This window comes from Terrapene carolina, unplaced genomic scaffold (genome assembly GCF_002925995.2).
Source record: "Terrapene carolina triunguis isolate 2854851 unplaced genomic scaffold, T_m_triunguis-2.0 Scaffold58, whole genome shotgun sequence".
NCBI classification, from domain to species: Eukaryota; Metazoa; Chordata; order Testudines; family Emydidae; genus Terrapene; species Terrapene triunguis.
In genome coordinates this window covers 17125127-17146860 of record NW_020664409.1, presented here as the reverse complement: position 1 = coordinate 17146860, position 21734 = coordinate 17125127, and the positions used below count along the sequence as shown (strand labels likewise).

General features: G+C 36.3%; 1 protein-coding gene across 1 annotated transcript in view; it reads left to right on the top strand.

The window, feature by feature from the left end:
• Nucleotides 1-21734, top strand: part of ZNF407 (zinc finger protein 407) — a 442750-nt gene that overhangs the window by 28793 nt on the left and 392223 nt on the right. Inside the window, exons 2-3 of the mRNA XM_024212187.2 lie at nucleotides 2297-7180; nucleotides 14673-14787. Of these exons, the coding sequence (XP_024067955.1) occupies nucleotides 2356-7180; nucleotides 14673-14787 (4940 nt within the window). The 5' untranslated portion in view covers nucleotides 2297-2355. The remainder of the gene's footprint in view (nucleotides 1-2296; nucleotides 7181-14672; nucleotides 14788-21734) is intronic.

Sequence of the window (21734 nt, the reverse complement as noted above, 5' to 3'; positions counted from 1 at the left end):
CCCTCCATACAATTTACGAAACCCGATGCGGCCCTCAGGCCAAAAAGTTTGCCCTCTCCTGATCTACAGTAATGATCCTTCTTATAATGTGAAAATGGTCAGAAAAATGGCTCTTTAAAAATGGGACCTTGTTGCTCTGTAGATATGCACCCTGCATATATTCCAAGTATTACTTGCTAACTTTTATTGATAAAAATAAGTTTACTTTTGTCAGTGCTACAGAGCCAATGCTGCGATAGGACAGTGAACATTAAAAATGTTTTAAGACCCTGATTCAGCCCAAACTCTTCAATATATCTTAATTTTAAGTATGTGTTTAAATCTCATTGACCTCAACAGAACTACTTGTTAAGTTATGCACATGCTTTGATTAATCATCAAGTTCCAGAATCTTTGCTACTGATGATGAGGCATGAGCCAGAGAGGGTGCAGCTTGCCTTTCAAATCTCAGGTTGAATTTGCACTGGTGACAGTTTATATATATATACCTTGCAATCTGATTACATTTGAAATGTAGTCACTGAGTGCTGTACAGAGTCACTTTTCAGAGTTAACCTCACTTTAAGGGCTCAGTTCTCAGCTGGTAAAAATTGATGCAGCTCTTTTTGAAGATACATCCCTTGGCCCGCGCCGCTTCCAGCAGCTTCCATTGGCCTGGAGCAGCGAACTGCGGCCAGTGGGAGCTGCGATTGGCCGGACCTGCAGACGCGGCAGGTAAACAAACTGGCCCGGCCTGCCGGGGCTTTCCCTACACAAGCGGCGTCCCAAGTTTGGGAAACACTGCTGTACACTATTGTCTGGATCAGCTTTGGAATTATTTATTGCTATCAGAATGCACATACAGTTATGGTCAGGGGCTCATGCATTCAGTGGAAACGGAACCAAAATTTGGCAGCTCACTAACTCTGGGTTCAGTGGCAAATTGATGTTTTTATGGTAGTATAAGGTAAATAGAAAAACATAGATTTTTATTGAATTATATATTTAAAATAGAGTATTCAATCAAATCATATTAACTTTATTACTTTAATTTTTATTTTAATATATACTTCAGGTTTGGAATGTTTTTTCTTTTTATTACACACACAAAAATGACAGATTTCCACAGAATTTGTTCAGGGGGCAGTTGGAGGATTCTGTATCTGGAATGGATCTGCCTTCTTTTGACATGGAGAGGAGGATCACACTGGGCTGTTGGGGAAGAGTTGTATTGACAGTTGTTAGCGGAAAGGAGGTTTTTGGCTGCTGGACTGGAGGTTTCGGCTTCTGTAGTGGTGGAGGGGTTTGGGTTTTTTTGAGAGAAAGCACATGTTTTTTTCTTTCCTTACCCTCTGGCACTTCTGTTACTTGTCTTTCTCCCACTGGAAAATGTGTCCTATTGTTAACTTTTCCCCTTGGAAATGACAGGTGGTTTTAGTGGTAGCATTTTGGCAATCACATGGCTTCATTTCCTCCATCAGTAGTGGTCACACTCTCTTCCTCTCATGCTGTGGCATGGGATGTGGGCAGAGGAAGGAAGGAGGGGCTTATACTGGTAAAGCTTAAAAGATGATATTTAGCCAAATCCTTCTTGATTCTTCAGTTTATCCAACAGGTCTTAATCACGGTCAATTCTGTCTTTAGAGTTTTTTAATTTGGGGTTAGTCAGCTTTTTTTATTCTGAAATCTCTAGTTCTGGAAAAGGTGGATTATCTGTTGTCCTCTTTGCTGAAGGCCATAGTAACTTAGAGTGCTATGTCAAGGCTGCCAGAAATAAAGGTCAGACTTCAAACTTGCGTGCCCAAGTATGGACAACTAAATCTTTATTTAGACGCCTAAGTAAAAGTAGCCTAATTTTCAGGGGTGCTAAGCACTTGTAGCTCTCGTTGCACAATACGACTTATGGCTAAATTGTGTAACCCTTTCTCCCGTTTGAGCACTTGCTCACACAAATAGTCCTATTGAAGCCAGTGATTTTACTCAAATAAGTGCTCACCAGAATGAGTAATGGCTCCACAGTCTGGCTTTAAAGCATGGCCATTATTTAGATGCCTATATGTGAATTTGATTTAAGTGCCATAACTTTAGGATTGTCTCTCTCACCAAAAGAAAGTGATCCAGTAAAAGATATTACCTCACCCACCTTATCTCTAGTTTTAGACAGTCCTTTTGAAAATGCTGGCCAATACCTTTAATTATGGCTGTCCCCATGACACTTTAGATCAGATTGTTGTTGTTAGCCTATACCTGGGGTATTAGCAAATTATGTTTGTTTTATGTGTGTACAAAAGACTAATAAAACTCTTTTATTTTATAGGTACTAGTACAGCCAAATGAGCTACTTCTGATACTAGAACTGTGCTGCCTTCATGAAAAATGGATGCAGAGGAAAATCAGAAGAGTGATGAAGTTGATGGGAGTTTACAAACTGATCTGACAGAAGATTCAATGAAAAATGTTTCAGTAGAAAATGCTGAATGTGATTCCTTATCTAACCAGGAAACAAGGTCCTTATCTGATGGAGTGCATAGGAGCCTTGAGAAGAAAGGAGAAGAGAATGGCAAAAACAAAAGGGCATTATTAGAATCAACTAGCCTAGAAATTACTGAAGGGGACCAATTTGAAAATGAACCTATCTCAAAAAGAATAAAGCTGGATTTTTCAAAACATACTAAAGGCAGTGAAGGCAAATCACTCAAACTCACAGTTAGGCAGGAGTCAATTGCAGAAACAGATAATATAATAGATGGAGCCATAAAAAAGGTAGCAGTGAGTGACTGTGTCAGTGGTGACACAGTTCTTTCAAATTCCTTGTGTCCACATTGTGATTTCAAAGCTGCTGATGCTACTGCACTGAAAATTCATTTGGAAAGTAAAGATTCACAAGAAGTTCCATCTGCTGTTCCTGAAAGTACTTTCCAAGTGGAAGAAATTAGTGTTAGCTGTACAGTTGGCAATATAGATAAAGTTCTTAAATGCAAAACTTGTGATCAGTTTTTCCCCTCTTACCCTGATTTGGAAAAACATATTCAAGAAAGCCACTCAAAACAACCCAAAGAGCATGTGTGTCCCCACTGTAGTTATAAAGCAGAATACAGTTTAGCTTTACAAACACATATCAAGCAGGCTCACGGACAATCAATATTTTGCTGTGATCTCTGTGGTTTTCAGTGTGGTGAGGAGAATCTCCTACGTTCTCATTTCCTTGGCAAGACGCACCTTCGGCGTCAACATCTTGCTGCACGAGGAGGATTTGTAAAGAGATTGACAAAAAGAACCATTCATAAAAAGCAGTATACGGCAGTCAAAAAGAAGAAAGTGAGAGCAAAATCTGGGCCCTATAAATCAAAGACAAGAACTGCTGATTCAAAAGAATTAAATGCTAGCAATAATCTGAAGGATTCGAAAGTAAGCTTTTCTAAACAAAGTGATGGCAGTGAACTTCTTGTCGAAATGATAACATCTAAAAATATTTCCACTGAAAAATCAGAGGCTGTTACAGAGGAAAAAGAGTTTTCCTTCAGTGTAGAAGGAACTCATGAACTCCAGGCTGAAAAGCTAGAAATATCAGGGTCCTCAGAAGAAAATTTGAATAAACAAGAGCCCACCAGAAGTACCCAAAAGATAATTGGCAGTTTAAACACAAGGAGATTTGATAGATCAGGACATAAGAGAAATATTTTATCACTAAGAACTTCTTTCAGACAAAGTGGCTCTTTTAGATTAAAAAAGCAGGTTAAAGGAAGATATAGTTTGCTGGATTTTAGTAAAAGAGGCAAACCCAAATCTCACCGAACACAGGTGAAACACAACTTCAGGACCCAGCTTAAACCAAGTAATTTAACGCCCAAATCGCCTAGAGAGTTAGAAATGGATGATGATGATGACATTAACAGTCAGTGTAAGGCTACCACAGAAATACAGGCTCTGAGTCAAGATAGGACAAATACCAGTTCTCCTAGCACTACAAAAACTGAGGATTCTCAGATGAAACCTGTTGCTGACAACAAAGTTCTACATACTTGCATTTACTGTGGTATTGTTTTTCAGAACAGAAAAGGTTTGGAAATTCATGTTATAAGACATCATACAAAAGAAATGCATTTTCATTGTCAAACATGTAACTATTCCTGTGCAATCAGGGGGGACTTTGAACAACACTGTCAAAGTAATAAACATCAAATGGGGTGTTGTAATTTTAATTGTCACCTTTGTTCATTTATTTGCTTGAATGATACAAGCCTTGGAACCCACATGAGTGAAGAGCATAATATGCCCCATAATTGTATTATTTGCAATCTGTATTTTCTAACTGAGGAAGAACTGATAGATCATAAAACAACTGAGAAGCATATTAGTTTATTGGCTCAACAAAATACTTCTCAATCAATTAGCACTGATTTGTCTCTGCAAACTGCAGCTTATACTACACTGGAATCAAATAATAAGCTCCAAAAAATTGTAGATGAAATAGAAGTGACCATGGAGGATGAGCCCCCAAAGCCTTGCATGATAAATCATGGAAATGAATTAAAGCATTCTGTTCTCAATAAAACCCAATTTCAATGTAAAAAGTGTTTTTATAAAACAAGATCCTCCACAGTTCTTACAAGACACATAAAACTGCGACATGCACAGGAATATCATTTTCTTTGCAAAGCATGTAACCTTTATTCACTGAGCAAAGAAGGAATGGAAAAGCATATTAAAAGAAGCAAGCACCTTGAAAATGCCAGGAAAAACAATATTGGTTTACGTTTTGAGGAATGTATTGAAAGGGTATGTGTAGATGCAAGTGATGTTAAAAAAGTAATGGAGCCTTCCACTTCTGGCAATGTAAAGACTGAATTAGATAAAGAAAGTATACAGGCACCGTCTTCTACTGTGGATAACACATCCACAAATAAAGAACTGGTTCCATCAGGTGAAATTACCAAAGACAGTGAGTTAGTTTTGGCCAATGCACCAAAGAGAGGGAGACCCAAAGGCACCATTTCTAGGACATGCACCCACTGCGGTCTTTTGGCCTCCAGTGTTACCAACTTGACTGTACATATTAGACGAAAGCACAGTCACCAGTACAGCTATTTGTGTAAAGTTTGCAATTATTATACTGTAACCAAAGGTGACATGGAACGTCATTGTGCCACCAAGAAACATAAAGGTCGTGTTGAAATAGAAGCTAATGGAAAACAAAACACAGAGGTAGTTGTTTGCCCAGAAGGAGGTAATCTTGACTCCATTAGCAAGAAGATCAACAGCCCAATGGATATTTTGAATGAACATGTTGAGGATGATAGCCAGTCATCGGATTTGGATACTTCAGTCTTAGAAAATCAGGAAGAAGACCAGGGAAACTCCATTGAGGTAGAAGTTGACAATGTATCTCAACTCCCAGATCTGCAGTATACTAAGAACCCTATAAATATAAAACAGCATGTATTTATGGAGCCAAGTAATGTTACTCAAGATGGTGACCCATGTTTTCAGAGAAGAGTTACAGGTGCAAATGACAATAAATGTGTACACTGTGAGTTTGTTGCTCATTCATCTTCTTCTCTAGAGCTGCATGTAAAAAGGAAGCATACTAAAGAATTTGAATACTACTGCATGGCTTGTGACTACTATGCAGTCACTCGTCGAGAGATGAGTAGGCACGCAGCAACAGAGAAGCATAAAATTAAAAGACAATCTTATGTTTGTTCTTCCTCTGGAGAGGAAGCAGATACAACAGATATTGCCAAAGAAACCTCTGTTATGTCTCCAAAGGATCATCAGCAAGACACAGAAGAATTTCAGACAGTTTCAGATGAAACAAAATATGTCAACAATGCTAAAGCTCAGGACGATCAAACTCTGAAAAGCTTAGCTGACTGTACTGTCTTAGATGGAAATACATCTTCAGAAATTTCGAAACAAGATGGTGCCCACAATGCAATAGGAGTTGAAGTTGAGGAGGAATCGAATGGAGGAGCAAATCCCCTTTATGAAGTCTTCCAACAAACATCTCAAAAAGATGAAGTTAAACTTAGTGAGGTGATACCTCTTAAAGAAGTAGTCATTTGTGATTTGCAGAAAAATGGGCAAGATCCAATCAATTCAAATTTCCATTGCACTGTAGAAAATCAAAATGTTTCAAATGACATGAATGCCCCAAACTTGGATTCCAAAAAAAGTGGGAAAACTTTAGAAGAAAATGGAGAAAACCTTGAAAACGAGTATAAAAATACTGAAGTTCTTGAAGAAGAATTACTTACAGAAAGTTCTCCACATGTGCCAGCTCTTCCAGAAACATATAATTTAGCAGAGCAGTCAAATCTTGATGAAAACATTAGAAATACTGTTCAAAATGTACATAGCTTAGAGGGTGACAGAAGCTTCCGAAGGGATCCTACTGTAGAGGAGGAGGAAGCCCTTATGGAGGCAAAACATGAAGCAGAAGTAACTATAAACAACAGCATTTGGGAGGCAGATGGCTCAACAGCTGAAGGCATGCAAGAAACTAGTAATGAGGCTTTGGAAACTGTTATCAGTACTGATGATAAAGGAAAGGCAATGCAAAATTTTGGCCAGTTTGATTCTTCTATAGTAAGATTAAAAAGTCATCAAGATGGAGAGTCCACTGACCACTCCGATGAAGGACAGATGTCAGGTGGAATGAAAGTTAGTGAGATAACTGTAAAAATAGATAGCTCACAAGGTGGTGGGAAAAAGAAGAAATCTGAAGGAAATCCTCTTGGGGAATCGACACGTATTCGTTGTGATGACTGTGGTTTTTTAGCAGATGGTTTAAGTGGACTAAATGTTCACATAGCCATGAAGCATCCTTCAAAAGAGAAACATTTTCATTGTTTACTCTGTGGAAAATCATTTTACACAGAAAGCAACCTTCACCAGCACTTGGCTAGTGCTGGTCACATGAGAAATGAACAGGCAAGTGTGGAAGAGTTACCGGAAGGAGGCGCCACCTTTAAATGTGTTAAGTGCACTGAGCCCTTTGATTCTGAACAGAATTTGTTTCTTCATATTAAAGAACAACATGAAGAATTACTGCGGGAGGTGAATAAGTACATTGTGGAAGACACTGAGCAAATCAACCGAGAAAGAGAGGAAAATCAAGGCAATGTGTGCAAGTATTGTGGCAAGATGTGCAGAAGTAGCAATTCCATGGCATTCCTAGCTCACATTCGAACCCATACAGGTATGTAAGCATAAAATTTGCAGCCAATATCTTTTGACAGAAGTGGATTATGATCTATCTTTCCTCTGCATCTGCCATACTTTTCCTTGTTAATCTCTTTAATGTTTCAGATAATCCAGAATTCATATAGCCTTGTGAATGTGTGCTGTCTCCTGAGCTATTGATGAAATTCAAAAGTATCTATGTGACAGGAACTATGGTGGTCAGAGGGCAGGAAACTCGGAGGGTTTCTCGTAATTTCCTTAAAAGTGCTTAAGTGTGGTTACCATATTGCCTTTAAAAAATCATAAGAATTTTCTCCTTATTCCAGGTGTTAATAATTAATTGGTTCTTATGTTATTACTATGCAGCACTTTGGGTTTTAGAGAACACATTAGCAGTTCTTCATAACTTGTCTCCCTTATAGTTGCTAAAAGTTTCAAAATGGTTTACTTCATTTGAATTAAAAGTTAAACTTTTACATTTAATGCTTCAGTGACAGTCATTTGATATTGCATCATTCCTTGACAAATATATATATATATATTATGCAACAAAATTTTGTCATAGAAAATGTTATTAAAAATTGGAAATAGTTTTTAGAAGATGGTATGTAATGTCAATGTGGTACACATGGATATAGCACCTGCTTTAGTTTATGTGCTGTATCACACTTTCCATTCCTTTTTATGTTCAATTTTAAGTGGAAAATTTAAAAACATTTTTGCAGAAAATGCATAAGCTGTAGTTCTAAATTTATGTAAAAATTCACTGCTATGTTTCTATAAACCTGCCATACATTCTTTATTTTAAATAGACAGCTTTTCTAAATCACTGAGCTCTGCTTAGACAAGTGGTGTCTCCATGGTTGAATTTATGAGTGGATTTGAATAATAAATTCACATTTCAATGAACATATTTTCATTAAAACTGTAAGGTTTATTTTACTGTACTTTTAAATAATGGCTTATTATGGAAGCTATAGTTTAAATTCATGCAGAATTTGAAACTTATTGCATGGTTACAAGCAAGAGAACAAAAAGGTAAGAAACAAGAAACATTATAAAAGAATAATAATTCTTGGCATAATCCTAAAATAGTTTTGTAAGTTTTCATAGAAGAAGGCAAGGCCATGACTGGACAACATGTTTAAAATTAATCTAGGGGAGCATGGACATTGCATTTCAAACATCTTCAGGTATGTTAGTGTAAATAGGAGTATTAATTTTCACTGACTATTTATACACATGCTTAGTACTTTCAACATCATTTCTATCCTGTCAATAATGTATTTATGTGTAATGCTTCAGCAAACATGTAACTTTTGAATATGAAGTTAAGTCTTTAGAAGCACAGGCATGTTCACATGGTCAGAACAGCTGTATAAGCCCTTAATATGCCCTCTTAAGGCAGATAAAACTGAATAAAACTAAGGGGAAGATGCTAATGGAGCTCTCTTTAGAATTCTTTATGCAACTGTCTGGTCAAGACATGTTGCTTATAATTGATGTGTCCATTACTTGAATTCTCTTGTAATTATAGTCAATAAGTCTTGTAAATGTGTTAAAGCTCACTAAAAGCATACAAATTCAAGAACAGAGTAAGGCTAATAATTTAAAATAATCAATGTAGGCATTTCAGCACTTAATTTCCCTTGTGTGTTGATAGCTGATCATTCTTAATCCATTAAGATTTATTTAGTCGTTTACAATGCAAAATAGGTTTGCACTGGTCACTTGTGCCATTTGAAAATGTCCACCAGGTTAAGTGCAGAATGTAGTCCATTAGTCTTCCTTGACTATATGTATTAATTGCATTTAAAATCAAGTTAATGTGGATGTGAAAGTGAGGTAACTATCAATATATGACAAAGCAACCCTACTTACATAAGTTACATCATTGATTGTAACATTTAGTAAAAGTTAGCATACTTTTTAACATCTTGTAAGGGTCTGATCACCAAGTGTATTTTTATTGTGCTTTAGATTGGCCCTAAACATACAAAACAGCAGGCTTCTGGGAATTGAATACAAATCTACCATTTCATTTTGCAAGTCATTTTCGGGGGAAAGTTACAGAACAGGTTTTAATCTGTGCTCTCTTTTCTCAGCACCTTAAAATGAATTGCTTTTCTGAAACTTTGCTTATGCAAATGAAATAATAATGCTGGGACTTTTATTAATAGTTAACTGGAAGAGAGCTTACCCTTCCAAATCCTGTTTTCATATTTGTGATTTACTGTATGTTTTATATAACCTCTTCTTCCCATTTTTATCACAATGAAAGCAATTGATAAGAAATAAATGGTTTTTGGTAAGCAAGAATGGTGGCAGGAGGAAGAAACCTACCGTACTATACTGCATATTGTGTCTTGGTTAAACCTAGCAGGACAAACAAGTACAATATGTTTCCCTATCTCACCTGCACTACTGTAACACCAGCTGTATCATACGAGATGAGTTTTCCTATTTCTTATTCCTCTTCTTGCTAAATCTTACTTCAGGAACATTCTCCTCCCCCCTCACACACAATATTGAAAACCCTCTATTTTATATTATTTGGAATCATTAGTAGCTTTTTTTTGGAGGGTGGAAAAATATTACTAATGATTCCAAATAGTAGAATACAGAGTGTTTTCAAAATGCCTTAAATTAATTCCAAGAGATTTTCACATAGCAAATGAGAAGGGATGTTATTATGCCAGAGAGGAGATAACAAGCAAGTCCATCACATATTGACAAGTGAAAATGAGGAAGTGTAAAATAAAACAAAAGGAATAGTAAAGGTGGAAGACTTTTTTACTTACAATTCAAGGAGGTCCTATAATCTTAATTAACAATCAGAATTTCTGAGGTAAAATCACCTACAGCCCTGTCATCTTTGAGGGGGCCAACAAGCATGCAGACAAAGGAGATCCAGTGGATATAGTGTATTTAGATTTTCAGAAAGCCTTTGACAAGGTCCCTCACCAAAGGCTCTTAAGCAAAATAAGCAGTCATGGAATAAGAGGGAAGGTTCTCTCATGGATTGGTAACTGGTTAAAAGATAGGAAACAAAGGGTAGGAATAAATGGTCAGTTTTCAGAATGGAGAGAGGTAAATAGTGGTGTACTGTACTGGGCCCAGTCCTATTTAACATATTCATAAACGATCTGGAAAAAGGGGTAAACAGTGAGGTGGCAAAATTTGCAGATGATACAAAACTACTCAAGATAGTTAAGTCCCAAGCGGACTGTGAAGAGCTACAAGAGGATCTCACAAAAGTGGGTGACTGGGCAACAAAATGGCAGATGAAATTTAATGTTGATAAATGTAAAGTAATGCACATTGGAAAACATAATCCTAACTATACATATACAATGATGGGGTCTAAGGGCTGGTCCACACTAAGCCCCCAGTTCGAACTAAGATACGCAACTTCAGCTACGTGAATAACGTAGCTGAAGTCAAAGTATCTTAGTTCGAACTTAAAGGTACTTACTGCGGATCCATACGCGGCAGGCAGGCTCCCCCGTCGACTCCGCCTACTCCTCTCGTGGAGCAGGATTACCGGCGTCGACGGCGAGCACTTCCGGGATCGATTTATCGCGTCTAGACAAGACGCGATAAATCGATCCCAGGAGATTGATTGCTTGCCGCCGAACCAGCGGGTAAGTATTGTGACAAAGTTCCTCCTCTATCTTGGTGGGTCCTGTGCTTATTGGCGGATTTTCTTGCCTCAGAGATTCACAATGTGGGTTAGGGAACAGCCCAGAGACCTTCCCCTCTGGGAGAACCCACAGTCCAAGTCAATTGGGAGGTTTGGGGGGAACCCGGGCCTGCCCTCTACTCCGGGTTCCAGCCCAGGGGCCCTGTGGACTGCAGCTGTCTATAGTGCCTCCTGTAACAGCTGCATGACAGTTACAACTCCCTGGGCTACTTCCCCATGGCCTCCTCCAAACACCTTCCTTATTCTCACCACAGGACCTTCCTCCTGATGTCTGATAACGCTTGTGCTCCTCAGTCCTCCAGCAGCACACCCTCTCACTCTCAGCTCCTTGCGCCTCTTGCTCCCAGCTTCTCACACTCCCACCACAAACTGAAGTGAGCTCCTTTTTAAAATCCAGGTGTCCTGATTAGCCTGCCTTTCTAGAAGCTTCTTCTTAATTGGCTCCAGGTGTCCTAATTAGCCTGCCTGCCTTAACTGGTTCTAGCAGGTTCCTGATTACGCTAGTGCAGCCGCTGCTCTGGTCACTCAGGGAACAGAAAACTACTCATCCAGTGACCAGTATATTTGCCCTCTGCCAGACTCCTGTACCCCACTGGTCTGGGTCTGTCACAGTATAGATGTACCCTAAATTAGCTGTTACCACTCAAGAAAGAGATCTTGGAGTCATTGTGGATAGTTCTCTGAAATAATCCACTCAATGTGCAGCGGCAGTCAAAAAAGTGAACAGAATGTTGGGCATCATTAAGAAAGGCATAGATAATAAGACAGAAAATATCATATTGCCTGTATATAAATCCATGGTACGCTCACACCTTGAATACTGCGTGCAGATGTTTGGGATTTCATCAGATTTCTCAAGCTAAATAAGGGATGGCACACACACACAAAAGCCCAAGTACGGTAGAAAGTATGGTGTTGATAACTCAGTAGGTGATACTCCTCACTCTATGTTAATGCATGGTGCTAGTGAATACTTTGGCACTGTAAATGACATTGTTGGAGGCTTAAAACTGAGGCTTTGAATATTTCTTGTCACTGGAGACCCATGATGCCTTTCACCAGAATTAAGTTTATTAACTCCAGTGGTCTGGTGAGATTGCACCACAAATCATTATATTCTGCCTTCTACATTTTCTGTAGTTTCTATTTTTTTTCATTTCCCTTTTAAAGAGTGATGTTGCTATCACACGACGGCTGCTCTGTTTCCACACCACAGGTTGTGGGTGATATGATCCCTATATTTATTAAAGCTCTTTCGTTGGAAAGGTGCTGTAAATGAAGGTATTACAACTGTTTTGAAATTAATTAAGAACCAAGTGTAAAGCCAGTGAACAATGTGTCTCATTTCACAGAATAAAGAAAGTACTGAGATAATAAAAATATGGCCAAGAAAAATCTAGGTTGGGAAAAATATTGTTTTAAGTACTCGTTCAGAAAATGCAGAGTTTTGCCCCATTGATTTGACTTTATGAATCTAAAGTTTATATGTTAGGTATAAAATATATATGTATAGATTTGTTCTACCCAGAAGAGGTTTTGGACCAAATTTGGTGCCACCAAGTTAAAAGGACCTTTACTGTTTTTGTTTCAGACAATAAGTACTGGCTGTAACCTTCCAGTACTTGAATTTTCATGGTGTTTAAATGGAGATGTTAACAGACATTCAGCTGTGTATGTGAGAAAAAAATTGTCAAGGCCTCAGTGATTTTTAGTTGAGAGCAGTCAACAGAAAAATACATTTATGTATTGTCAGCACAGTGTAGCAATGAACACTAAGACTGGACTGAACTATAGTTTTTCACAAAGGAGTCATGTAAATTGAAAACAGCAAAGGTCTTATACAGAGCCCTGTGGGATACCCGCAGTAACAGAAAGAGGAACAAATTTACAATTTAATCTGTGTGAGAGAGAAACCAAAAAAAATAGAGTTGAATCCACAGGATATTTGAATTCTGTGAAATAAAATGGCAATATAACTACTGGTAGAGGTTTTTTTTTTCTCATCATATCTAGCTATAGCCTTGATATTATTAATTGTGTAATTAGTCTTGAAGCTCATAAGTTAGAACATCAACTTTAACGTTTTTTATTTAATGTGAAGGTATATTGACACTATTCAAACTTATTTTATTTGCATGGGTCCCTTTATAGAATACAGTGTTGATTTGGAATGTCACCAAATTAATGTTTAATTTAGTTTTATCAGGATCATTTAAATAAACTGGGGTTTTTCAGTGTGATTGATAGAATGTGATTGCTGTTAGCTGCAGTCTCAACCTGCTTTTGACATTTAAACATATAAAGCTGACTAGATATAACCATTCAGGTGCTAAATATTTTTTACATCTTCTAACAGTAGAAATGGAAGTATTAAGAGATCTGGCTTCATTGTCATTGAACTGTGAAATATTCAACCTTGTCTGCCTGTGCTTAGTACTGTTGACTTTTTTATTTCTGCTAGAAGATTAAAATTAAATGCTTCATTTTTCATCAGCTTTTGGGAATTAAATTGAAATTTAAGACTCTAAAATTTTTTACTAAGATCCTCAATTTCAACAAAGTATTCTTGGAGGATATTCTATTTTCAAGGACACAGCACAAAGGTTCATTGATCAAGTATGATATACTATAACATTTTTCTTATCAGAGTCTTTATGTGTATTTATTGAAGATCACATATTTCATATTATGCTTAACTCTATTGGAAGACATACTTCACAAAACATACTAAACATAATTTGAAGAATCTCTGAACATGTTGTACTTAATTTTAAATGCAATTCTGTGATTTTGATTTATTGATTTTAAGGATTTACTAGTTAGAAAATTGGAAAGTGTTACAGCATACTTTAAAATAAAGTGTCATTGCTTAGTAACCTACGAATGGACATCTGCCACATTTAACCATTATACCGCAGTTGTAATGCAACTTTCTCATCTTGACTGGGGAGTCAGTGTTAATCAAGATACATTATTTCTGTACAGACTTTTTCCTGGCCTGATATGTTCAAACAGAATAGGTTATTCCTACTTCATTAGACATTTTTTAAAAATAATTCTTTGGTTTTCACTGGCCATTTAATAATAAAGTTTGTTCTTAAAATAAATAATAAGCAAAATGTCAATACTTCTGGTTTGCAGAAGCATAAATTCTTGACCATAAAGCAGTCATAAAGGCATAATATTTTACCCACTGTATAGTCATACATTGCATGTCATTACAATAGCAAGGCGATGAATCATTCTCTAGGCATGACAGAAGAAATTTGAAATACCAATGTTACTGTGAAATCTATTCAAAGTCAGAGGAATACAGTAAAATTAAATGAACTTATCATACATATTTACTTTAAGAACAAGGATATTTTTAAGTTTACATCTTTCATCCAAACTTTTTATGGCCATTAATTGACTTAGCTATTTTGAAAATGGGGAAAGGTGTAGAAAAACGTTGATCACCTCATTTAAATGGTATCGTCCTAGTATATCGTCTTCTGATTTTAATACTCTTTATAAAAAGTAAATGGTTATTAAAAGTTCAATATGAAAGTAGTTTCAGTGAGCTTAAGGAATGTCATTTCAGTGAACTTAAGGAAATTCTCTTTAATGGGAAATCTATGGTATATATCTGTATCCCTGGAGTGATAAGTGTATGTAATAACTTCTTTTGCGAGACAAAATTCTTAAACGGTAAATGTGGGATATATTTTTTAAAGGTTATTTTTTCCAAGGAATTTTTATTTCTTTAACCATGAGTAATATATTATTCTAATTCAACTCGTATCTTATGCTAAATTTTACTTAGGATCAAAGCCATTCAAGTGCAAGATATGCCACTTTGCAACAGCTCAGCTCGGAGATGCCAGAAACCATGTCAAGAGGCACCTTGGGATGAGGGAATACAAGTGTCATGTCTGTGGGTGAGTAAATTGAAACAGTTTCTACGATGGTTAACCAGGAGAAGAGTGCAGGATATGCATTGTTTCAGAATTCAAAACTGTGATGTGAGCAAGAGTGGCTAAAATTATGCATGCATATCCTCCTTTCCATTGTTATGGTAAATTCCTTAAATACAGTTATGACATTCTTTTCCCACTTCTAATCCTGCACTGAAGATGAGCAATTTTACGGGCTACAAGGTCAATTTGAACCTGTAATCTGTAAATTGACTAAATTATAGGATGTTCATTCACATTGCCAGGGAGAACTGTAAATTCCATTTAAAGACATAAAAAATATATAATACAGACTTTACTCTGTGTGTATGTGGTGTGTCCCGTTCCCCCCCCCACCCCCGTACTGTTATAATTTTAGTTCCATTAACAGATCTGTGGGCTCTATTAGGGATTTCATTCCTTAGGAAAACAAAACAGAAGACTGGCTTTCAGACAACTGGATATAAAATATTACATGCATACTATGTTTTTAAAAAATTGAAGTATTTAATAGATGTTTGTGTTCTTGTTTGTTACAAAAAATTCCTGTTTTTCTTTCTTACTTAATGGTTATTTCTTCAGAAGGATCATTCATAATGTTTAATTGTCCTTCAAATGTGTTGCATTTAATAGGAGGCATTGAGACTCCTTAATGCAAAACTAATTAATTTAGCAGAAATGTTTAAAAGGTTTTAAAATGCCATGGCATATATGGTACATCACAGGACATTCAGAGTTGGATTTTTATACCCTACTTCTGATTAAAAATATATTTTAATGTTATTATGCGAGAGAATTAACTAATATATGCATCATATAAAAACACTTTATGCAAACCTGTGTCACCTGCTGTAGAGGTCTTATGGCTAATGTGTAAAATAGCACAGGTTCAATTAGATAATGCACTGCACACATGAATGGTATGGTGTGATGTTAGGGATATTATTCAGCAGGAGGTTCTTGTAGTTATCATTTGCAATACATATTTATTGCAGGACAAAGTGAGTTTCACATTTCAAAGGACAAGTGAATCTTCAGCTGAAAATGCAGCTGAGTGATTTTCACTGATTTATCTATCTATTTTACAAATAATTTTGCAAGGAATGTTATTTGGGTGATTTTATTCAATTGGGGTAATTGATGGTTGACTTATTTAAATATGAAGTAAATTTATATGAAGTTTGTCCTTAAGTTCACATAAGATCAGTAGTAGGATGACTTTTGTTACTTCTTATATTAGCTACAAGATTCAAGTGCAACATGGGACATTTTAATAGACGTCTTTTTAGGCATTTTAAAAATCCTGTTAACAGTTTTTACCCTATAAATTACAGTATCTTTTGTGTGAAGGATAATTAACAAATACAGGTGCACAAAAAACAAAGAGAACAAAGCTTAGACTTTGCTTTAAAGTTGTCAACAAACTTGTCTATTACTTCACAATTCAACATCCCATTGACTCACATTGAAAAGTTAGCGTATTATTTAATTATCATATCAACAGAGAAATAGCTTTTGTAATCACCAAATCATTAAGTTCATATCCCCTACAGAGAAGAAATTAATTGTGAGGAGAATTTGGCACATTTTCGGATATCAAAAGCTCAGTCCTATTTATTATTGGCATGGTACTAAAATATTCTTAGAACTTGCAACAGAAAACATATAACTATCAAGAATAAAACATATTTGTATGACTTAAGCTATGGAATTAAGTCTATTAGTCACTTTGCTAGGCTAATTGTTTACTACATGCTGTTGAAATGTCATACTGGTAGCCAAATAGCTATATATTTATATTGTTGTATAGAGTTATGCCACTAATCTTCATTTACAACATAGATCTGTGTATTTTATATATAATAAAACAACCAGCCAAAGAGACATCCTCCACCATCACCACCCTCTGCGCACAAAAATCTGGTTTATAGTGCAGTTTAGTCCTTTTGCAGTTTAAATAATCATCACATTTCACTTGATATGCACCAAAAATGTATTTTAACAGTTATATATTAACATTGGTTTAATTGGAAAAGACATCTTTACACTGAAGCTAACAATCCTGAAGAATTAAAATGGATTCGAAGAATAAGGAATGACCAATGCAGTTGAACTGTAGACCAAATAATGAATATGCCATCCTTAATGTGGAAGAAGGGGGGAAAAAAGTATAATAGCTTGTGCTGTATTTCTGCTGTATTAATTGAAAGGATAGAAGAGTACGTAGGTTAAAAAATAAAGTAGCAACATAAAAAAATTGCTAGGATTGGCTATCGGATTAGTGGCACTATAGAGCATTGGTACATTAACACCACTGACAATGTCAATTCATTATCATTGATGGCTAAATAATCTTAGAAATGCTCAGTGGACCTATTAGTTCCTGAACATAAGCAGCTCATGCTGCATTTCTTCATTAGCTTTAATTGCTATAAATTTTACCTTTTTAAAAATCATGCTTTAAGAGGTGAAGTGATCTTTCAGGAACATTAACTCTGTAATTTTGTCACAAACAGAAGGTCCTGCACTATGTTTTCTTTTCTGCAGTAGTTAATATTCTATCCTCTGACTTTTGGATTCATAGGAATAAGCCCTCTGCTAGCTGTAAGGATAAATTGTTTTTCAAATGCTGTTGAACCTGTTCAGGAGCCTTTTCAAGGTGAAATGTCAGTGCTAGGTTGTGGTTTATTGTAGTCTCAGGATATCACTTGATTGTTTTGAAGAAGTACAATTTCCTTTTGGATCGGAAACTAAAATATTTGTAAAAATAAATATGCCAAACCAGCCTTGATTCTTTTAGGCTTGTCTAAACATTTCAATTGCTCAGAATATATTATATGTACTGTATGCCACAGAAAGGTAATTTACCTAGCTATAGAAAAACTAGAACCATTTTCTGTTTTCTTTTTTAATTTAAGTATAGGTTTTTTTCAGCTGCACAGCAGAAACTCCTTGACAGAGAAATTGGACAACACTAATCTTTTAACATTTGAAATAAACCAACTGCTCCTCATTTCCTTGTCGGCAGATGTGTTGTGATTGTTTTCCATTCCCCATATCCACGACTGGAAAATATATCCATTATTTGAGAGGGTAGTATCTATTTTCTGAGTAGTCAACTGCTACATATTTAAATTTAATTTAAAATATCTGGCTATTAATTTGCCTGAGACACTTGAGTTAGATTAGCAAATCTTAGTGGTTGCCCAGCATTTAGAATTTTTGTTTCATTTGCCCAGTGGCGTGCTTATGTTTATCGTGTGCTTTTCAAATTGTATGCCTCAGGTAGAACATGAAAAATACATTGTTCTTCAGATTTTGAACAGAATTTATAGGTAACATATACATCTACTTTTCCCTTGCCTTTGCTTTCAGAAACAGATTTTATTGTTTTAAGTGGGGGGTGGGGGGGAATGTATAGGAACGTGTTTCAGCTAAGAGTGCTTCTTTCTCTCTGTCTTTCCGTCTTTCAATTTGGCTTTTTAATAAGGATCTGCTGAAGAAAATTGGTGTCAGGTACGTTTGGGGGATATTTTTAACATTTAAAACATGCACAAAGCCATGCACACACACGGTTTAAAAGACTTTTGTTTTATTATCTTCATATTGTCATTATTCTGATTCCAGATATAATAGTCCAGTGCTTTAAGAAGCGACAGTGTATTTTTGCATAGACAACCTTCGTCTTGATTTTCTTGAAGTTTTACTCAGATTTCCCTTTCTTGTGGTTCTTATTTCCACACCTCCCAGAAATGTTTTGAAATTCCTTTTCTCATTTAACTTTGGAGAAATTTTTAGATGTGCTGCTGAATAAGCCAGCACTAGTAATATTAATATTAGTCAACTTTGAGAATAGTTTTAAAAGCCCTAAAGATGCAAATGACTTCAGTTTATATCTTGACACTATAATTGGTGCTATAGATAGTCTGGTGGTCTCAGAATCTGTATAAAGTCCAGTCTTTTCATGACATTGGTTGATCATCTGAGGAAAATATTTGCAGCTAAAACAGGTGTGTTAATTTATCTATAGCTTTATTAATGGGGATCTACTTTGACCTGTCAAAAGATACCAGACATAATGCAAATAAATGGTTAGTAGACTTTTTTTTCTCCATTAACTCCAGATTTTTGAGTGGGTAGTTTTAGCATCAGGATACTTACTTACTGTACTTGCTTGCATTTAGCCTTGCGAATAACATGCTCATTTCTAAACTTATCCATAGGAACAGAGAAAATGTACATTGGGTTTTTAGGGGTGCTGTAATCTACTATAAATTAACTATTTATTCTTGTGTTCTTTAAGAAACCTTAAATAGAAAGTTGCAACTCCAGTAAAACTATTTTTGTGTGGTATTACCTAGTTTTTGTGCATTAGAAGGGATCTCTGTGTAGATGATTATAATGTCACTTTCTGACCTTTGCAGCTTGAATAATTGTAAATCATTGCTTCATAACGTGTCAGAGAATGTCTGTACTAGGCAATTAAATGGCAGAATATAATAGACCAAATTATTGCCTGTCATGTTTTCAACAACACAGTTAGTATTTGAGTTACACTTAATCATTACGTGCATTAGCAACTTCATTGGAATCCAGCTTCAGGCTGAGCATGAAATACATTACATTATTTAAACCTCTAATGGTAGAAGTCATTTATTTGTGTTGAAGTGTACAACATGCAGAGTTTCATAAAGCAAGGAACACTTGAGAGCTTAATTTATCCAAATCAAAGTCTAAATGCAGATAAACAGAAGTGGCAAAAATTAGTAATTTTTATAGACTGGAAATATTTAAAAATACATGGTTGTGAGTAATTGTAGGCAGCAGGAATAAATTAAAATCACTATTTTTAGTCAGCTCAGAGAACTAAAGCTGTTGTGTATCTAAATCATCAAATGCACCATGGAATTGCATTTTTGACTGAACAATTAATTACACACATCATATCTACAGATGTATCCAAACAAAAAAAATGTTTGGTTTAGCTATTTTAGGTTTAAGATTTATTTGTATTAGAAAGACAACGATTCTAGATCTAAATGTTCCTGAACTTCTATATCCAAATTTTGCAGTTTGGACCCATGTTCGTGCGGGTACGTGTGTTTGCTTTAATAAAGAAAATGAGTTAAAATATATAACAGCAGTCTATGCTGACAATACATTTTAAATAAATTAATATGGCAATGCTAGAGAGTAAGGTGGAGTAAGATAATGTGTGTGTGTGTGTATTATATATGTTTCTGATTTTTGTTCAATTATATATCATCCTTTTAGATTTGCAGATTTATCACCTAGCATGTAATCTCTATTCTTACAATTTAAGATATTTAAAATGCAAATAATTTGCTTATACTCACAAAAGCAAATATTCTAGTTAACAAGGAAGACAGAGCGATTTAGTGAAAGTATCCTGTAGTTAATGACTTGGCAGCATGCTTCACTAGTGTCTACTGTCTGGCTATACTGGAAGAAGGACAGGAGACACTGGATATGGTTTAATTAGGCAACAACTTTATTATTAACTGTCTGGGAGTACTCGGCAGATGAGTGTTCAGTGTAGGTAACTCCATGATCATTTCAATATCTACCCAGGGGTCTTCCCTCAGCTCCCCCACTTTCCATCCTGGTCCACCAGCCAACCTGCTGCTAGGACCTTACCCTCTCCCTGACCCCTTGAATGAGGATTAAGGTGGACTATAAAGAGTGGGGGATTAGCTCCCTTATGACCCAGTCATAGGAGCCCCAAACAACCCTGTTTCCATTCCTTTAACAAACACCTCCTTTAAATACTTTACCCAAACCATTTATCTGATAACTCTATCCCTTCCCTACAGAGTCCCTGCATTGGACATCTGCGCCATGCTTACAGAATGAGTTGTCTAAGTCTCTTCCATGCTTGCCCCAACTAAGTCCCACCTCCCCAAACCCTCTGTGGGGAAGGCGAAAAAACTCTCACTCTTCCTTGGCCAATCTGGCAGTGATGGAAGAATTCCTTCCTAGCCCTCCGAGAAAGGAGTGGCTACTGCAGTGCCCACAGTGGATCCAGCGGATCCTGACCACATCTGGTATTTTGCCACTTTTAAGGGTGGGAGCTTGGGTGCTGCTCTGCTTGGTGCAGGTGAAAGAGAGCTTCCCCTGCCCAGCTTGCACCAGCACCTCCCATCTGGGAGGAAGGGGGTGAGTCAGCATCCTCACACTGACCTGCTCTGTGTCTGTAGCAATGTCCGAGCCTCTGCCCTTAAAAAGGTATATCTCTTCCCCCTGCAAGCCAGACAACTCCCCCCCCGCCCTCCCGCTTAAGGTGTGCTGTGGTCAGTATTGCAAATGGGGCGGAAAAGTCGAGACCAACTTTCCTATATAATAGTTAATTTTGAAAATGTACTTTTATCAATGTGTAACATAATTGAATTATTATCTGGCTTTAATTGAATTATTATTATTGTACGTGCTGAAGTGAATAGGCATGAAAAGTACATACTTAAGTGAATATGTGTTTGTATTTGAATTAGGGACATTGGTGATAATTTATACTAATATCTACTATATATAACCTACTGCAATGTACTTCCAAACTGTAATTATAAAGATACACAGACTTGTGAGTGTGATATATGTGCCATGAATAACTAGTGCAGCTTCTTTTAGAAGTGTTCCCCTTTTTATTTATTTTTTAAACTATGGATGGTTCTGAAGTACAGGATACTTTATTGGACCACATAAGCATTTATTGCAGGAAAGGTCCAGTGTGCAATAAGACATTAAAGTGATTATGAATGTTACATCACACTGAGCTGCCCTTGCTTGTATTATAGTTAGGCCCATCATCAAAGTGGCAAGGTTTTCCAAATCTTTTCAAACAGAAGAGCACACTGGCTAATAAAAAAAAATTGTATGGTGAGATGTCTGTCTATGGATTGTGAAAGGTTTCCTGT